This window comes from Petaurus breviceps, unplaced genomic scaffold, assembly GCF_028583685.1.
Source record: "Petaurus breviceps papuanus isolate PSGF00001 unplaced genomic scaffold, PetGlider_PUasm1.0 91041, whole genome shotgun sequence".
NCBI lineage: Eukaryota > Metazoa > Chordata > Mammalia > Diprotodontia > Petauridae > Petaurus > Petaurus breviceps.
This window is the reverse complement of record NW_027187400.1, coordinates 17728662-17746101: the sequence shown is the minus strand read 5'-3', so window position 1 is coordinate 17746101 and position 17440 is coordinate 17728662. Positions and strand designations below refer to the sequence as shown.

The window sequence follows — 17440 nt, the reverse complement described above, 5'->3', positions numbered from 1 at the left end:
AATCCAAGGACTACAAAGCTTCTTTTCTGAACAATGACCTGAAATTGCTGGGTGGATGTAGTTATTAATCATCCATTCTTCCACACATTACAATGACCAGTCATTGCCAGTAGGAGTGGGAAACAAGTCAAGTAAAAGATAATTTATCCCATCTCCACTCAGTCAGCATCAGAAAAGAGAATAGCAGGGCCATGTGCCATAGAAGAACAAAACAAATGCCACATGAGAGGAACAAATAATCCAGGAAACTCAGAATCTTGTCTATGACAATAGCCTCAGGAAATATTTCCAGCTAACGATATCAAAAGAAGTTACCACTGTCCCCTAAACACTGTTGGTTTTTCTTAACCTGGTATAGGGTTGTTATTCCTGAATTTATCCAAGCCTTCTTCTTGTAAATACATTCTCTGTATCACTTGGTGAGGGAGGGGGGGTGGAGCACATGAGACTGTGCCATGGAAAGAGCACAGCACTAGAAGCCAGAAGAACAGGATTCAGCTGGGCAAGTTACTGAAGTCTCTGGACTCAGTTTCCCCTTCCATTAAATTAGTAAATTGAACTACAGTACTTCTAATGGTTCTTCCATCCATGATATTCCATAAGTTTCATACATTTACTTCCCAATGTGTAAGTAAAACTTCCTCTTATTTGTCCTAAAACTATCTTTTTGAAGGTTCAAGGGCAGGCTTTCAGCTCTAGTATTCTAGAACTAAGTAAATAAGTCCTTGTCCACTACAACCAAACCCTTCAGAGTTTGGCTTGCTTTGCATGGTTCCCCGACTTTGTCTCCTTCCAATGTTAAAGTACTATTTGTTTTCGACTTTTCTCCTAGGGAAACTCCCTCAAATCCTAGATCATTGTAGCTGCCTTCCTTCAAGGCAGGGGTTCTTAACCTGAGGTCTGTAAATTTGGCTTTTAAAATACATTCTGTAAATGGTGTATCAACATAGTTGGTGTCCTTTGTAGTCCTATGTATTTTATATTATGAATTTAAGAATACAGTTCTGTGAAAGAGTCCCTAGGCTTCACCAGATTGCCAAAGGGATCTGTAACACAAAAAAACATCTGAATCCCTACCCTAAAGCTCCACATCTGTCTGTAGGAATCTGACCTGCACATAGCCAGAGGAGCAGATACAAGAGGGCTTTGTATAATTATAGTAACAGCTAGTATTTATATAGCATTTGGAGGTTTGCAAAGTGCTTTACAAATATTTTCTCATCTTATCCTCACAAACACTGGGAAGCAGGTGTTATTATTGTATCCATTTTACAGATAAGGAAACTGAGGCTAAGAGAGATTAAGTGACTTGGCCATGGTCACACAGCTCAGAAGTATCTGAGGCAGGATACCTACTTGCTAAAATTTTGTTACTGACACCCTTTCCTGAAGATACCCTGCAATTTACCAGCCTGTTTGATAGAAGCAAAACAGCACATTTCAGTTTTTAGATATATAAGATTTAAAGAATGTCTAGTTCAATCCAATCACTTTTACAGATGACAAAATTGAAGCTTAGAGATTGGGAACTGATGTGATAAGTATCTAGTATATAACTCCTAAATTTATTTCCCAGTTAATAAGTAATCAAAATGAACAGTTTTGAAAAGAGTTACTTCCTCCTAAATATATGTGACATTTTTAATTGAATGCTCAAGAAGCTATGAATTGATCTAATTGTACAAAAAAATTTGAAATTATACAAGAATGCAAGTTAATGACAAGAAAAAACCTCTAATGTACAAAAATGTTCATATCACATTATTTGTGCTTATAAAAATAAGTGGAGAATAGCTGAACAAATTATTGTTGTGCTATAAGGAATGATAAGCAAGTAGAATTCTGAAAGCAACATTTTTATGAAATGATGCTGAGCAGGCAAAGCAGGGCCAGAAGAATATGCTATAAAATGATTGCTAAAAGATCAACAGAGTTAACATGAAACAACAACACTCTGGTTGCATATAAGTGCCAGCATTAATTCAAACTACCAAAGTTTTCAGGTTTTTTAAAGCTGGAATTTTATTTTATTTTTTCCCACTTAAAAGCACTGTATTTTTTCCAATTACACATAAAGATAGTTTTCAACATTCACTTTTATAAGATTTTTAGTTCCAAATTTTTTTCTCCCTCCAAGATAGCAAGAATTCTGATACAGGTTATACATGTACAACCATGTAAACATTTTCACCTTAGTCATGTTGTGAAAGAATTAGAACAAAAGGGGAAAAAAAACCATGAGAAAGGAAAAAGAAAGAGAAAGAAAATAGTCTGCTTCACTCTGCATTCAGACTCCATAGTTCTTTCTCTGAATGTGATTAGCATTTTCCATGATGAGTCTTCTGGAATTGTCTTGGATCACTGTATTGCTGAGAAGACCTAAGTCCATCATAGTTCGTTCATCACACAATGTTGCTATTACTGTATACAATGTTCTCCTGGTTCTGCTCACTTCACTTGGCATCAGTTCATGCAAGTCTTTCCAGGTTTTTCTGAAATCCACCTGCTCATCATTTCTTACAGAAATGTATTCCATTACATTCATATACCACAACTTATTCAGCTACTCCCCAAATGATAGGCATCCCTCCAACTTCCAATTCTTTGCCATCACAAAAAGACCTGCTATAAATATTTTTGTACATGTGGATCCTTTTCCCTTTTTTAATTATCTCTTTGGGATACAGACCTAGTAGTGGTATTGCTGGATCAAACTACCAAAGTCAAAGAACACATTCTTCGTTTCTTTAGTCATTAATAAACAAATTATTTTCAATATTCAAAATTATTTGTAAATGATGACTGTTGACTTTTATTTTGGATGGGGGAGGGGGCGCTGCTCAGGAGAATCCGTGGCATCCAAATAAAATAAACCAGCAAACTGCTATTTTTGTTTTTTAAAAATGTGTCTGACCTTAGCTAAGTCACTTCCCCTCTCTAGACCTCAGTTTCTTAATCTATAAAATGGGAGAGTTGGTCTAGGATTTCTAAAGGTTCTCCCTGTTGTAAAACAGTTTCATTTTCCAACACTCATTTCTAGTTGAGCTCATGGACTTGGTTTAGGCCAACCTACAACATAGGTTCTAGATAACTCCTTGCCATTTCTCTCCATTGGTCTGGCATTTTATTTCAACAGTGCCATTTGTAAGCAGACTATTTCATTGTACATTCCATCTTCCAAATCATATATAAAAATTTTAAATGGTACTGGTTCCAGCAGGAATCCCTGGATGATTCCAGAGTTAATCTTTCTCTATCTAAGGAAGTACCTATCTGTCTCTATGATTATTTCCCAGTTGATTGATTATGCTCTGAGTTTTACTACCTGTTTTTATCTCTGGAAAAAGCCTTTCCCTTTAACTCTGGAGAGTTTTTTATCAGGTTTTTTTTAAAAAAAAAACTCTTTGACATAGAAGCTTGTCACAGGCATTCTATTCTGAAGAGTCTAAAACTCCACTGCTTCCCCCTTTAAGTCACATAATTATTTACCATCTCCTTGTACTCTAGAAGGTTAATACAGCACTCATCTTACAAAAAAACTGTTACCCTTCCCTCAATAGGTTATACTTAAGCAATCACTGATTCTATTAAAAAAAAATTCTAGGTTCTAGTAACTGGCTCAATATGAAGGTGAGAGCCACTAGTGTAAAGTTCCTAGGGTCCCCTGAAGCCTTTCTCTTAAAAGAGAGACACACTTCCTATCAGTTCATATAGCATGGTCCTCATTTGTACAATTTACAAAAGTCTTCTAATTTTCCCTTTTAGGTCTTCCCAACTTCCACTAAAGTTCTTTTCTAATGTATGGAGGGGCTCTCAAAGATTATGACAATGAAATGCAAATCCTGGTAGATCCTACCAAACTGGAGAGATTGAACTTTGGGCACCACAAGAGACATCCACCTCCAGCCTAAGGACCATCCTAGCTAATCATCAGAAGGTAACTTACTTCTCCTTTACTTCAGCCATAGTGAGCTAGGAAGAGTTTACTAAGCCGTAAAGCAATTGTGAAGCAAGTTTGTAGAAGTATCCAACAATGAAATGATAATTCCCTGAAGTATAAGTTCCTTCAAAAGTTTTAGATGGAAGCCAGTCTATTACGGTGCTCATTAATTTATCATGTCTAAAACATGCTGTCTGCTCACCACTGTTTCTCCACTCTAATGGATTTACCTCAAAGGACAATTTGGAAATGTGACCCTTCAGTCAGAAGTAACAACAAAAATAAAACTAGTTAGTATTTCTATAGCTCTTTAAGTTTTACAAACACTTTCTATTATCCCATCTGATCCTTACAACAGTCCTGGGAGATAGGTACTGTTACTATCCCCATTTTACAGATGAAGAAAATGAAGTACAGTTCAAGTAATTTGCCCAGGGTCACACAGCTAGAGAGTATGTGGGATCATATTTGAACTCACGCCTTCCTCTTCCTCTTCACTAACTAAAGACTGAGGAAAAGATGCTGATTCTGTCTCTTTTTCATCATGTAGGAAACATCTTGCGCAAGTCACCTCTGGTTCTTTAACTGGATTCCCATCTTTGCTTTCCTTAAGAACATCTTATTTGATGGTTTAGGGGAACCCTTGGAAAGCATTCTTCATTTCTGCTTTCTGCCCACCTCATTTCTGGCTCTGCCCCAACCAGCTGCCCTGGAGACTAAAAAGGGAAATGGCACCAGAAGGGAATCAGGTCTCCTAGGGTCAAATGAAAACGCAGAATCTTGCTGGACCAGCACATTTGGGCCATGTCACCCTTGCCAGCCTCACCTTCCTCATCTATAAATTAGGATCAATAACACCTGCACTACCTGGCTCACAGAGTCACTGCAAGGAACACACTTTGTAAACCCTGAACACCATAGAAACATGAGGTTTGTCATTCCCTGCTCTCACTCTCTCAGTACTTCTCCCAAAAGTCTCTTTTACTGCAATTAAAATCTTTCAAAATAATCGTTTCTATTTTTTCCTAACTGTTGTCTTCTTATTGGTTAGGAAAAAAATTGAAAATATACTGTGAATTATGGAAAGTATCAAAGTATATCTCCAAGGCTTCATAACTAATAGCTACATACTACAATAAAATCACTCCCTTTTCAAAATACTTGTGCAACAGCCTAATATAGCTCTCCTTTTCCTCTCTCCCACAGTAAAACTGAACTTCCATTATAAAAGCTAGTCCACAGCAGCATGGTGCACCTACTTCCTCTATTAGTAAAGAAAGTGCTTCCCTTGATCAGGACAACTGAGGTCAAATCCTATTTCACATAAGATTCACCGTGTGAGAGTGGACAAGATGGGATTCAATGGCCTCTAGGCTCTGTTCCATCTCTAAATCTAAGGCCTTCCTCTCAGATAAGGCCATTCTATTTCCTTTCTAACCAACAGATAGCATAGTCTGAAGCACTGACACAGGAGTACATCCAAGTTACTCAGGGTACTGGCAGCCAAGCCACATGAGAGCAGCTGAAGGAACTATAGTTATTGAGGCTGAAGAAGAGAAGAGTGACAGGGTGCATGCCTGGTGTCTTGATGCATCTGAAGGACTGTCACGTCAAAGACAGAATCTGTTTGTCTCACAGGCAGAACTCAGAACAATGGGGAAGTTACTGAGAGGCAAAGTTCAGCCTGATATAAAGGAAAACGTCCCAACTGTCCAAAAGCAAAATGGACTGCTCCTGGAGGTGGTGCTGGATATTTTCCTGAAAAAACTGAATGCTCAACACTAGTATGGAATGTTGCAAAGGTTATTACTGGTCAGATATGAGCTGAACTAAATGCCCTCTGAAGTCCTTCCCAGGTCTGAGATTATTTAAGGACCACAGACTGTTTATTTAGCTGTTCTCTCTACCCGGCCCTTCTGCCCCACTCAATATCTAAGAGGCCTTCTCCCCAAGGGCCAGCAAAGTTCTGTTCCATACCTTGGAAGGTTTCAGAAGCAGGGGGCTGGGGAAAGGGGAATGTGAGAAGTTTCACAATGAGATCTCAAAAGGAAGGATAAAAAGTTCCCAGCCCTATAAAGCTACACGATGTTTCTTCATGGGTGATCTTCAAAATTATACCTATATAGGAAAGCTCACATAGACTTCCATTTAGAACTCAAAGACTTATGTTGTGTGCCATCTCCCAAGCCTTCCTTGCCAAACATTTCTGTGCTCTCTATTCATTTAATAAATCATGACTAAATCACTTAGGATTCCAGAAGATTCATTTCCTAATTTGCACTAAGAGTTTATTTACATATTTAAGACAAAACACTGTTCCCAAAAGAATCACTAACTGACAGGGTCAAAAACAGAATGGGACAGAGAAGAGAACATAGAACACTTGACTCCATTTCTTTTAGCAGCTTCACCTGGTTTTTCAATTCTTTCCTAAGTATGGATAGTAAGAATAATAGTTAAATGTCACTCTTCTTAACAATTTTCTATGTACAACCAATGGTTTACTTAAGAGATACCAAGAGTAACTTGCTAACAATCAGAACATCAATCAATTGTGATCATAAAGTTTTTATTGAGCACTTACAATGTGCCTAACATAGTGCTAGGGAAACAGGCACACACCTCTTTGATCCTTTGTCTTATCTGATTCCACAAAAAACTTAACCAATTCTTTATTTCAGAATCTAAGCTTGCTCCCTCCCTTGCCAAGAGATTCAAGATTTAAATATTTACCCAAAATAGTCACACAGATCCATCTCCAAAGAAAAAACATATAGCATTTGCATATATAATCATCCAAGTGGGTACAAAGGTTCATTAGCCTTAACTACAATAATTTCATTCAAAGTCTGTTAAAAACACACAACCAGGGGCGGCCAGGTAGCACAGCGAGTAAGAGTACCGGCTCCAGTGTTGAGAAAACCTGGAGATCGAATCCCGGGCTCAGACACTTAGCACCCACCCAGAAACACCTGGCCGTGTAACCTTGAGCAAGTTACTTAACCCCAATTGCTTAGGGGTGGCCAGGTGGCTTCGAGTAAGAGCACCGGCTCCAGTGTAGGGATGACCTGGATCAAATCTGGGCTCAGATACTCAGCACCACACCCAGAAATAATAACTGGCCGTGTAACCTTGAGCAAGTTACTTAACCCCGATTGCTTTAAAAAAAAAATAAAACCACACACAACCATACAAAACGACCTCTTTCTCCCAAAGTATGTTGTAGCACTGAAGTTCTAAAAATGAAGAATATAGTTACCACTCTTATAATAAAAATACCAGAGTCCATGCAGTGCTCAGCAGATACTTAGGAAATGGGAAAGACTGAAATCAGGCTGTTTCCACAACACTCCTTTGCCAGCAGGTCTCCCAAATACTAACTTAAAACTTGAGGTCTCCTAACAGTTTTATATTCCTGCTTAGTCTGTAGTACAAGTACTAACAAAGTTCTATAAGCAGACAACAGAGTTCTGAAGATCTACTAACTAATCAGCTCTGGTCCATATAAAATACCAATATGAGATCATTCCTTATTTATGGCCTGTCTAGTTCAGGTTTGCTTTAAACAATTTTTTAAAATCATCCACACTCTTCTCTTTGCCTGAACTTTAATGCTGATCCAGTTATATTCAGACTTGGTAATATTTATAAATACCATAGTGACAATATTAAATTCTGTTTACATAAAAAAAGCAAGTAAATATCCTCAAATGTGCTCTTTATCTTTTGTCAATGTTTAAAATTTTAAATAATACAACGCTAAGCTCTTCAGAAGACAAGTGCTGGGGGAGTCCCAGGGGCAAATGGAGCACATCACTGGAGCAAAGCAGAAAAAGAGAAACTCAGGCATGTGTTCTTTTTTCACTCTCAACAAAAATGATAAATTCTCCTTTGATGTGCTCCCCACTATAAACAAAACCTATAACCTGAGGCAGCCTCTGGGTCAACGCTACACTAAATTCTAGCAAAGGAAGCATCAACCTATCATTTTCTGGCTAAGGACTTACTATGTGAGAACCGCTGAGTGATCGGGGTTCCAGGGTAGGGATAAGTTCGACTCTCCCATTGAATGTTTCCTTCCTGGACAGCCTTAATAAAGCCATGATAACACTGGTGGGCCACACCTGTAGAAAAATGAAGGGAAACACTTCAGTGAATATATAACATGACTTAGAAACCAAAGATCACAATGAATAATAGAATTTTAGAGTGACTAAGACTAACGACCATTTAGCTGAACTTCCTCTTTTCTACAGACATGACATTGAACCCAGAAAACTTGAGTGACTTCCCAAGCTCACAGTTAGTTAATGAGAGATGGGACTAAGTTCAAAACGTGCTGACCTTCTTTATCTTTAAGGTTGAGGAGTGATAGCTTTGTGAGGGAACACACACTACCTTTTTAGGCAGTCCACATTTTCCATATCTACTAAGGACGAACCTAGAAAAAGTGTGTTTAAACTAGATTTGTTAGATGTGAGAATGTAAACCCTAAACTTTAAGACAGCAGATTTTAAAATGTTCAGTAAAAAGTAGGAACCTGGGTCTGAGAATCTAGAAGAGAAGATGGCTCAAGAAAGACAGGATTTCAAAAACATAAGCCTGGTATTCATGACACCCTCCTAAACTCAAAAGGACAAAAAGCAAGCTGACCTGGATCTTTAGCAGTCAGATCATATGACTGTTAAGATGATGAGAGTTTCAAAACAATTTTCCCACTTTCAAAAAAATAACGGACATCAATACCAGGATTTCAAAGTTGCATATTACTCTGAGGGGCTGAGAGTTTAACAGACATGACAACTGAAAGCTCTGAAGCCCTATAGTATAGAGTCCTTGTCTACCAAAATGACAAGATTGCTAAATGTGACACACAGATGGGTCCACACATTTCTATCTCATCTCTATCACTATTTTTCATATTTTTCTCCCCTGTACTAAGCCAATATCCTCGCAGCACAAACAGAAGTGGGTGGGCCATGCCACTTTCACTCTTGGTCCACCCAGGAAGCTTCAACACAGTCAGCGCTTGGCTGTAACAGCGTGACAGAAAGTCTATGAGCCCTGGCAGGACAAAATCCAAGGAACACATCTTAGGACTTAGGATACTCCTTTAAGAGTATTCCCCACAACAATTTTACCTGCCATGTTTCACATCTGAAAGGAGTGCTTTGATAGATGATGCTGTCTTGGTTCAATGTTAATTCATCTGATTTACATTTACTATCCTGACTTAATAGGTCAAGATGGAAAAAAGGGGGCCCAATAATTGCTAACTATTAAACAATGATACAAAAAAGCTAGCTAGTGGAAAAGTGGGGGGGTGGGGCGGCAGGGAGTGGGGATAAAACAAACAACGATCTTTCAAAACAATCATGACATAGAATAGACAGCTTTTCTTCATGTGAATGAAATTACCTTTCACAGTGATAAGACAGGTAAGAACAGAGTCTAAGTTTGATGTGACAATGTCAAATTTATCCTTAACTTTCCTTACTGGTAATTGTGCAATTTACCGGATCGAGTCTCTTTCCCTTTCTGGGTTCTCAGTTTTCTCATCTATAAAATAAGGCAACTGATTCAATGCCCTCTAAGGTCTGTCTCTTCCTTCTCCAAATCTAGGAGCACTGATCTCTAGCACCACTCAGACAAACACACTGAGGGAACTGTTCGCAGGTCTAGCAGATGGATGGAAAGAAAGTGGTGGACTTTGCTTATCTCCTAATATAAATAACTAACAATAAACCTGAAGAGACCAAATAAATTAAGAGTCAAGAAGAGCGTGCACCTGAAACTGAAATTAAGACCTAACGAGCAAGTTTTCCATAGCAAAGGCCATACCTTTAATAAGTCGGTACCATTGTTTGCAGACAAGGGCTGAGGTTTTGTGCTCCTGATACGGTGAGAGAAAAGACAAGATATACTCCAAAACCTCTTCAGGCAGCTCAGACATAGACCGGTTATGTCTTGTCTGCTCAGTCTCCAGGTCAGGGCGAGGTTCCTCATCTTGCTCCATGGTCCCCTCCACCCCAGCTTCTTCTTGGTCCACGGCCATGAAGCTGTCATCCTCACTGTCCGAGGAACTGGCCATGGCATTCCCTTTGACGGCTACAGAAGAGAGAGAAAAGTCAGTTGAACAGACAGCTGTATTTTTGTATGGCTCTGATGTGGGGCACAGGCACAGCTTTGAAATCAGTTTTATTTTTTAAAAAAAGGTTTATTTATGTCTTTTCCCACCTGGCTTATAAGCAGCTTTAGTTTGCCATCTGCAATTGGAATTTGAAATCTATGCTAGAAATCAAAGAATCACTGAATGGACTTCTCTACTAAAAAATCAGTAAATTTGGGTCAAATTTGGGCCTGACAAGGTTTTCCAGCAACACTTCTAAGTAAAGGACTTAAGAAGGAAGTAGCAAAGGACTCCTCTTCCAGCTTTCCTTGGTTGGAGGCAACAATCGAGGGTTCTAAACTGAGAAAGATCGATAGGCATCCCATACACAGTATGTCAATCCTCTGTGGGGAAGGGAGATGGGGGTGACAGACAGCATTTTGCCTTCTGCCCACACTTCCTCACATTATACAAAGCACACTAAATGTGCCAACATGTGTTACTGCTTCTAATTCAAGTGGAACATGTTAACCAAAAAAATCCTCCACACAAGATCATAAGATTCAGAGCTAGAAAAAACTTGGGGACCATTCAGTATGTGCTCCTCACCATATCAATGAGGAAAATGAAGCCCAGAAAAATTCATATAGCATCATATCAATTACAGGGCTAGAGTTCAAACCCAATCCCAATTATTGGATGGAGATCTAACTCCAAATCTAATTCTCTTTACATTACACCAGGCCTGCACAACCTGCAGCCCACGTGGCCCTTGGTCCCCCAAGGGATTTCAGGTGGCCCAGATGTTTTCCTCTGCATTTTTCTTGAGCTGCTCCAAATCCTTCAATGGGTCACATGTGCAGGCCTACATTACACCATACTGTGTCTAAACAATATTGACTTCCTGAAGCCAGATAAAGATTCTTAAAGACAACAGTACTTCAGGTAATTATTCTATGCTGCTCACACCTAGATGGTCCCTTTAAGAAAGGTGGCTGCTTATCTACTTTTCCCAATTTCATAATTTCCAAACTAACGCACCAAATGAGGAAACCGTTTTCCTTTAAGTCTGAAGATAAGATACTAATACCATGCAACTTTATTTCCTAACAACATGGGCTTAGAGCATCTTTAGTAGCTGAATTAAATGCAGCATCTATTTGACTAAATGTGAACTTTGTTACTCTATCACAGACCAAGACGTCAAAGGCATATTCAGCTATAAGGATCACGATGTAGGCAAGGTACACACATATAGGAATGAAACCCCCAGTCAATGTGTACACCCTGTCTGAAAACCTGATCCTAGTCAAAAGAAAACCCTTTAAAATGCCCTTCCAACAAAAGAGAATGGAGATTGTTCATATGTAATATAATAATAATAACAATGTGACAGGCTGGAACAATCATGTAAGGTGAAGTCCAGGGATCCATATCTGAATTCTGATTCTGCTATTTATGTGGGTGACCTTAGGCAAGTCACTTCCTTGCTCTGGATCTCAGTTTCTTCATGTATAAAATGATGAGATTTGGACTACAAATAATTGCTAATATCACCTGCAGGTCTAGGTCCCGTGACTTACTGCCTGCTATGTTTTAATACAGTTCCTAAGTCACCATGCTACATAAATGATCCATATAAAGTCAATGATTTGTAACAAAAAATTTCTCCAAAATGTTCACCTTAACCCTGTTCACCCTAAATGTTCACCCTAAACACCAAAGGATGATGGAAAGGGCACAGAATCTGAAGTCAGAAGATCTAGGTTTGAATCCTGATGCTGTCATTTTATTACCTAAAGCTTGGACAAGTTACTTAACCCCTGGAAACCTCAGTTTCCTCACCTATAAAATGAGACAGTTAAAAGAGATGATGTCTAAGGCCAAATCCATGATTCTGTGATCTTACAGTTGTTTGGAATTTTCCTATATTTCATTGGGGAACATTAAAGAACTTAAACTCACAAGACCCAGAGTTTTAAGGAAACTTCAAATACACCAGTCATGACTCTAAAGAACTAGGATTTTTAACCTTTTTTTGTATCACAAACTCTTTGGCAGTCTGCTGAAGCCCATGGATCCCTTTTCAGAATAAAGTTTTAAAATATATAAAATAAAAAGGATTACAGCAGAAACTGATTATTTTTTTTAAAAGTTCATGGGTCTCCTAAAAACTGCTGCTCTAAAAGAGCAACTGCTTCTCAATTTATATAAAATAATTTCAGTAAGTCTTACACACGGCTGCCATAGTAAGAACACTAAGATGGCCCAAATGCATTACTCTGAAATCCTCTGATCACAACTAATTTGCACAGTGCTCCATTTTGACTCCACTGATTCAGCCATGAAATTATCTCTTTTACTTCTAGAAAACACACAGACAGGGGGCAGCTAGGTGGTGCAGTGAGTAAAGTGCTGGCCCTAGAGTCAGGAGGACCTGAGTTCAGTGCCGGACTTAGACACTTAACACCCACACACACAAAAAAAAAACTAGCTATGTAACCTTGGGCAAGTTACTTAACCCCAATTGCCCTCCAAAAGAAAAAAAAAAAGAAAACAGACACGTTGATGCTGAGTAATAAATTTCTTCTGTTTTTCTACAAATTGTAAAAAAAAATAAAAATATCATTGCATCGTGGATCTTTAATTGATTAACCTGATGCATGTGATCTTGTGATTTTCATGTCAAGTTTAACAGTATCCTTTTCTGAACCTCTTGCCCTATCCCTTCTGAGGCACAGGCAACAGACAAAGCTCTGATCTAAAACCCCACATTTCAAGTTCAATCTCTCCTGCCCCATGACCTCATGCCAGGCAACTGCATAATTCCAATTTACCTCTGCAAAATAATTTCTTGCCTATCTAATAAGGGTTAGGCTACAAATTAATTATCTACTGTATTGAAGAGGTTTTGAATTATTTGGAGGAAAATGTACAAATTCAAGGAATTATAAGAATTTAAAGAAAATTCAGAATGGGAATGGATCTGCTTCACTGTGAAAAGTAACAAGCTGCTGGTGGCTTCTTTTTTTTTTTTTTTTAAACAATCAGGGTTAAGTAACTTGTTCAAGGTTACTCAGCCAGTTATTTCTGGGTGTGGTGCTAAGTATCTGAGCCCGGATTTGATCCCCAGGTCATCCCAACACTGGGGCCGGTGCTCTTACTCGCTGAGCCACCTGGCCGCCCCTTGCTGATGGCTTCTAAGAATTGATCCAATAATTCTGGAAGTAATTTGAAATTATGCCAAAAAAATGTCAAAAATGTTTGTACCCTCTGACCCAGAGATCCTACCACATGGCACATACCCCAAAAAAGTCAAAGATAAAAAGGTCTCTTATGCACCAATACATTTATGGCAATATTTTTTGTAGTAGCAAAGAAATAGAAACAAAATAGATGCCTATCTATTTGGGGGAAATGGTGACACAAATTTTGATAAATAATTGTAATGGAACATTACTGTGTAGCAAGGTGGCACAGTAGGTAGTGTGGGCTTGGAGTCAGGAAGACCTGGGTTCAGATCCAGCTTCAGACATTTCCTACCTGCGTGACCCTAGACACCTCATCTCTCTCACCCTCAGTTTCCCCATCTGTAAAATGGGGATAATAATAGCACTTCCCTCCCAGGTTTGTTGTGAGGATCCAATGAGATAACCTAGGTACACCACTGCAAACTTTAAAGAGATAGACAAATGTGAGTAACTATGATTCTAAGTAAGGAATATGAAGAACACAAAGAAGAATGGGAAACCACCTATGAACCAATGCAAACTGAAGTCCCAGAACCAAAAATTAATATGAACCATAACAATGTAAAAATGAACACTTGTCATTATAATGACCAAGTTTACCCCAGCTTTCTTCTTTGCAGAGGTGAGGGCCTGTGGATGTGCAATACAGCATGTCTTGTCTAATTTGACTGATGTGTTGGCTTGTTTTGCTAAACTGTTATAAAGGATGCCTCTCAGGAGAAGGGAATGGGAGGGAAATGTAGGTGATAAAAAAACCAAAGACATTAATAATTTTTTTAATTATGCTTTTTAAAAGTCAGTTTCTACTATTGCTACCCATATCTTGCTAAGTGCTTTGAGCTCTTTTTGTGGTAGCAAAGAATTGGAAATTGAAGGGATGCCCATCAATTGGGGAATGGTTGAACAAGGTGTGGTGTATGAAAGTAATGGAATGCTACTGAGCAAGTGAACTTCAGAAAACCTAGAAGGACTTACAATGAACTGCTGCGGAGTGAAGTGAGCAGAACCAAGAGAACACTGTACAAAGCAACACAACGCTGTGCAATGGCCAACTCTGATGGACTTAGCTTTTCTCAGTAATACAATAATCTAAGATAATTCCAAAACACTCATGATCGAAAATATTGTCCACATCCAAAGAACTATAGAGTCTGAATGCAGATCGAAGCATGTTATTTCCTTTTCTTTCTTTCTCGTAGACTTTCCCTTTTATTCTCATTCTTCCTTCACAACATGACCAATGTGGAAGTGTGTCTAATAGGATCGTACATGCATTGCATGCAGTCTTGGGTACAGAAGAGAGCGAAAGAAACAAAATATGGAACTCAAAATCTTATAAAAGTGAATGTTGAAAACTACCTTTACGTGTAATTAGAAAAAAATAAAAGATAGAAAAATCTGTAGCCTAATCCTTATTAAATAAATAAAAGTAGAAAAAAAAATAATATGCAATTTGATATCTGTTCAAAAGATATAAAATGTGGGATTCTAACAAAGCCATGAAGAAAGCTCACGGGAAAAGCCTATGAACTTTCTACAATGTAGTTTACAACTGTGTCCTCCAAGGTAGGCAACTGCTGCTGCTTCACATAGCACATGTTAGAGCTAGAAGGGGTTTTAGAAATTATCTGGTGTAATCCTTACATTTTACAGAGAGAAAGTTAGCTGATGCCACCAGAGGCAAACTGCACAAAACATACCCTCAAGTCAACTAAGACAAATGTTTCTTGTTGATGAGAGCCAGGCAGCCACACTGGGACACCATGAAGATATGGCTGCATAGGCAGGAGCTCACAACAGGTGAAGCTACCACAGTGGAAGGAAGGTGACAGATTCCTGTTTTAAGTCATTATTCTTGCTAATTAGGTGCTCAGCTCAATCGCTCACATGTTGTTGAAAAAGATTTGCATGTGTAACCAGCACCTTCTGTACTTTGGTGCCCAATGGTTCACCTTGCTTGCCCTAGTTACAACTTTGCCTAGAACAACAAAAAATTATTTGTCCAAGGCCCCACAGTGGCAGGGTCTAGACTTCCAGAATCATGAAATTGCACACTTGAAAGAAATACGAATAGCAATATGGTCCAACAGATACCTCAAAAAAAAAAAAAATTCTACAACACATTCAACAAATGGTTGCCCAGACTTTCCTTAACGACCTCCAGTGAAGAAAGTTCTGAAAACTTGCTCTGAATAAGGGCCATTCTACTTTGGAACAGTGCTAAATTGCTGAAAAGTTTTTCCTTATATCAAGCCTAAATTTAGAATCTGTATTTCTTGATTCCTAGTATTCTTTTCACTACACAATGCTGCCTCTAGAACATCTACACACATTAGAATTATAGAAAAGTCTCCTCTGAAGGGAGGTGGGTGACAGATGCCCCATGTACACAAATGAGTATGATTTGAAGTAGCATGTGATGACAGCAAAGGTGAAATCCAGAAAAAGTAGTCTAAGAAAATTTGAAGAGATCCCTTTCAGCAAAGAGTCTCGGGGAAGGCTTCACAGAGGCAGTGTTATCTTAACTGAGCCTTAAAGAAAAAAATTCCAACAAAAATTTTCTGTTAGCTAGAGGAGTTCAAAGGAAAAAGGTCACTTACAGCTGGAAGGATCAAGAAAATACTCCATGAAGATGACATCTAAGCAGGGTTTTGAAGAAAGGGTGGGATTTCACTCACAGAAGGGACAGAAGCAAATTCTCCAAAAGGAGGGGCTTTTTTTTTTTTAAGGAAGAACATTTCAAAGATTTTAAATTGAAAACCACCATGAAACCCCTGCCACTTAGAGCACAGCTGTTCTTCATCGAGTTAAAGGGTAAGAGACACATTCACTTAGCAGGTGTTTCACCAAATGTACAGACTGTTTCATACATCCTCTACTTAACAGAAGCACTCAAAATCTGGAGGCTGCTTAGCTCCTAGTAGTCAATGTTATGACAAAGGGAATCTGGAAATAGAACAATTTGGCATAACTTCTGTTATTATTAGCAAACTGCTAGCTAGTTAGTAGACACAGAGATGTATCTAAAAGCTTTTTGTTTTTAATAACAGAAATCAACTGTAGTTTGAATGGCTAAAATTCCAATTTGTTGTCTCTTCCAGTAGGCATTCCTATTATGAGTGAAAAGCAGAATGTTTGCCCCAAACTACCTGGCACTAGTTCTTGGTTTATTATTAGCTAGACAGCATTTTACACAAAGAGTTGTTATTTCCCACAAATATGGATCAGAACTGCTATGCTGAGTCTTTGTCTCAGCTGGTGGCAGGTAAGGAGTGTTTCTGGACCAAAGTCACTGGTACTCCCACCAGCCAATAAGGCATCCAACCTAAACCTAATAGCTAGCCACTCCAAACTCTACCCTGTCCCCTACTTCTGAAATCTTCCCCCCTTGTCCGATCAACACTTGTCTTTGAAAACCTCAGCCCTGATTACTCCCACTATCCAATTCCTCCACTTCTACTCATAAAATGAATGAAACAAGAAGAAATTTCTCAATTTCACTAATTGGATACATTACAAATCCATGTTCATCCAACCTCAATTGAGTCCTCACTGCAGCTAAGCCTTCCCCACCTCCCCTCAGCTAAGGACTTTGTCTTACTTTACTGAAAAAAAACTGAGATGATTCAACATGGTCTCCCTCTTCTCCCTTCCTTCCTTGAATGTTAAACCCCCTCCCCTGACATCCTCTCCTTTCTTCCTTTCCCCCAGTCTTTGATGGAAGTAACTGTTCTCTTTGCCAAAGTCAACATCTTTATGTGTGTACTTGATCCTCTCCCCTCCCAAGGTCTTCTGCACAGTTCAATCATCACAAATCTTTAATCTCTCATCAACTAGTTCCTTTTCTACTTCTTTAAAACAAGCCCAACTCTCCCCTATCTTTTAAAAACCTTCACTAGGATCCTACCACCCCTAAGCTATAGATTAAAATTTTTCCAAACTCCTTAAAAAAAGTTCTGTCCACTCCTCCTCCACTTTATCTCCTCTCTCCTCAAACCCCTGCAATCAGCTATTTACTTTATCCCTCAAAAGAAAATGCTCTCTCCAAAGTTAGCAGTCATCTGTTAGTGGTCAGATCTGATCATTTTTTTTCTCAATCCTAATCCTTCTCCATCTCTCTGCTGCTTGTGACACTACTGA

The 17440-nt window shown here is 38.7% G+C and overlaps 1 protein-coding gene across 1 annotated transcript in view; it reads right to left on the bottom strand.

Moving 5' to 3' along the window:
- Positions 1 to 17440, bottom strand: part of FBXO42 (F-box protein 42) — a 102970-nt gene that overhangs the window by 51156 nt on the left and 34374 nt on the right. The window contains exons 2-3 of the mRNA XM_069079136.1: positions 9782 to 10048; positions 7948 to 8064 (exon numbers count right to left, since the gene is read on the bottom strand). Of these exons, the coding sequence (XP_068935237.1) occupies positions 7948 to 8064; positions 9782 to 10031 (367 nt within the window). The 5' untranslated portion in view covers positions 10032 to 10048. The remainder of the gene's footprint in view (positions 1 to 7947; positions 8065 to 9781; positions 10049 to 17440) is intronic.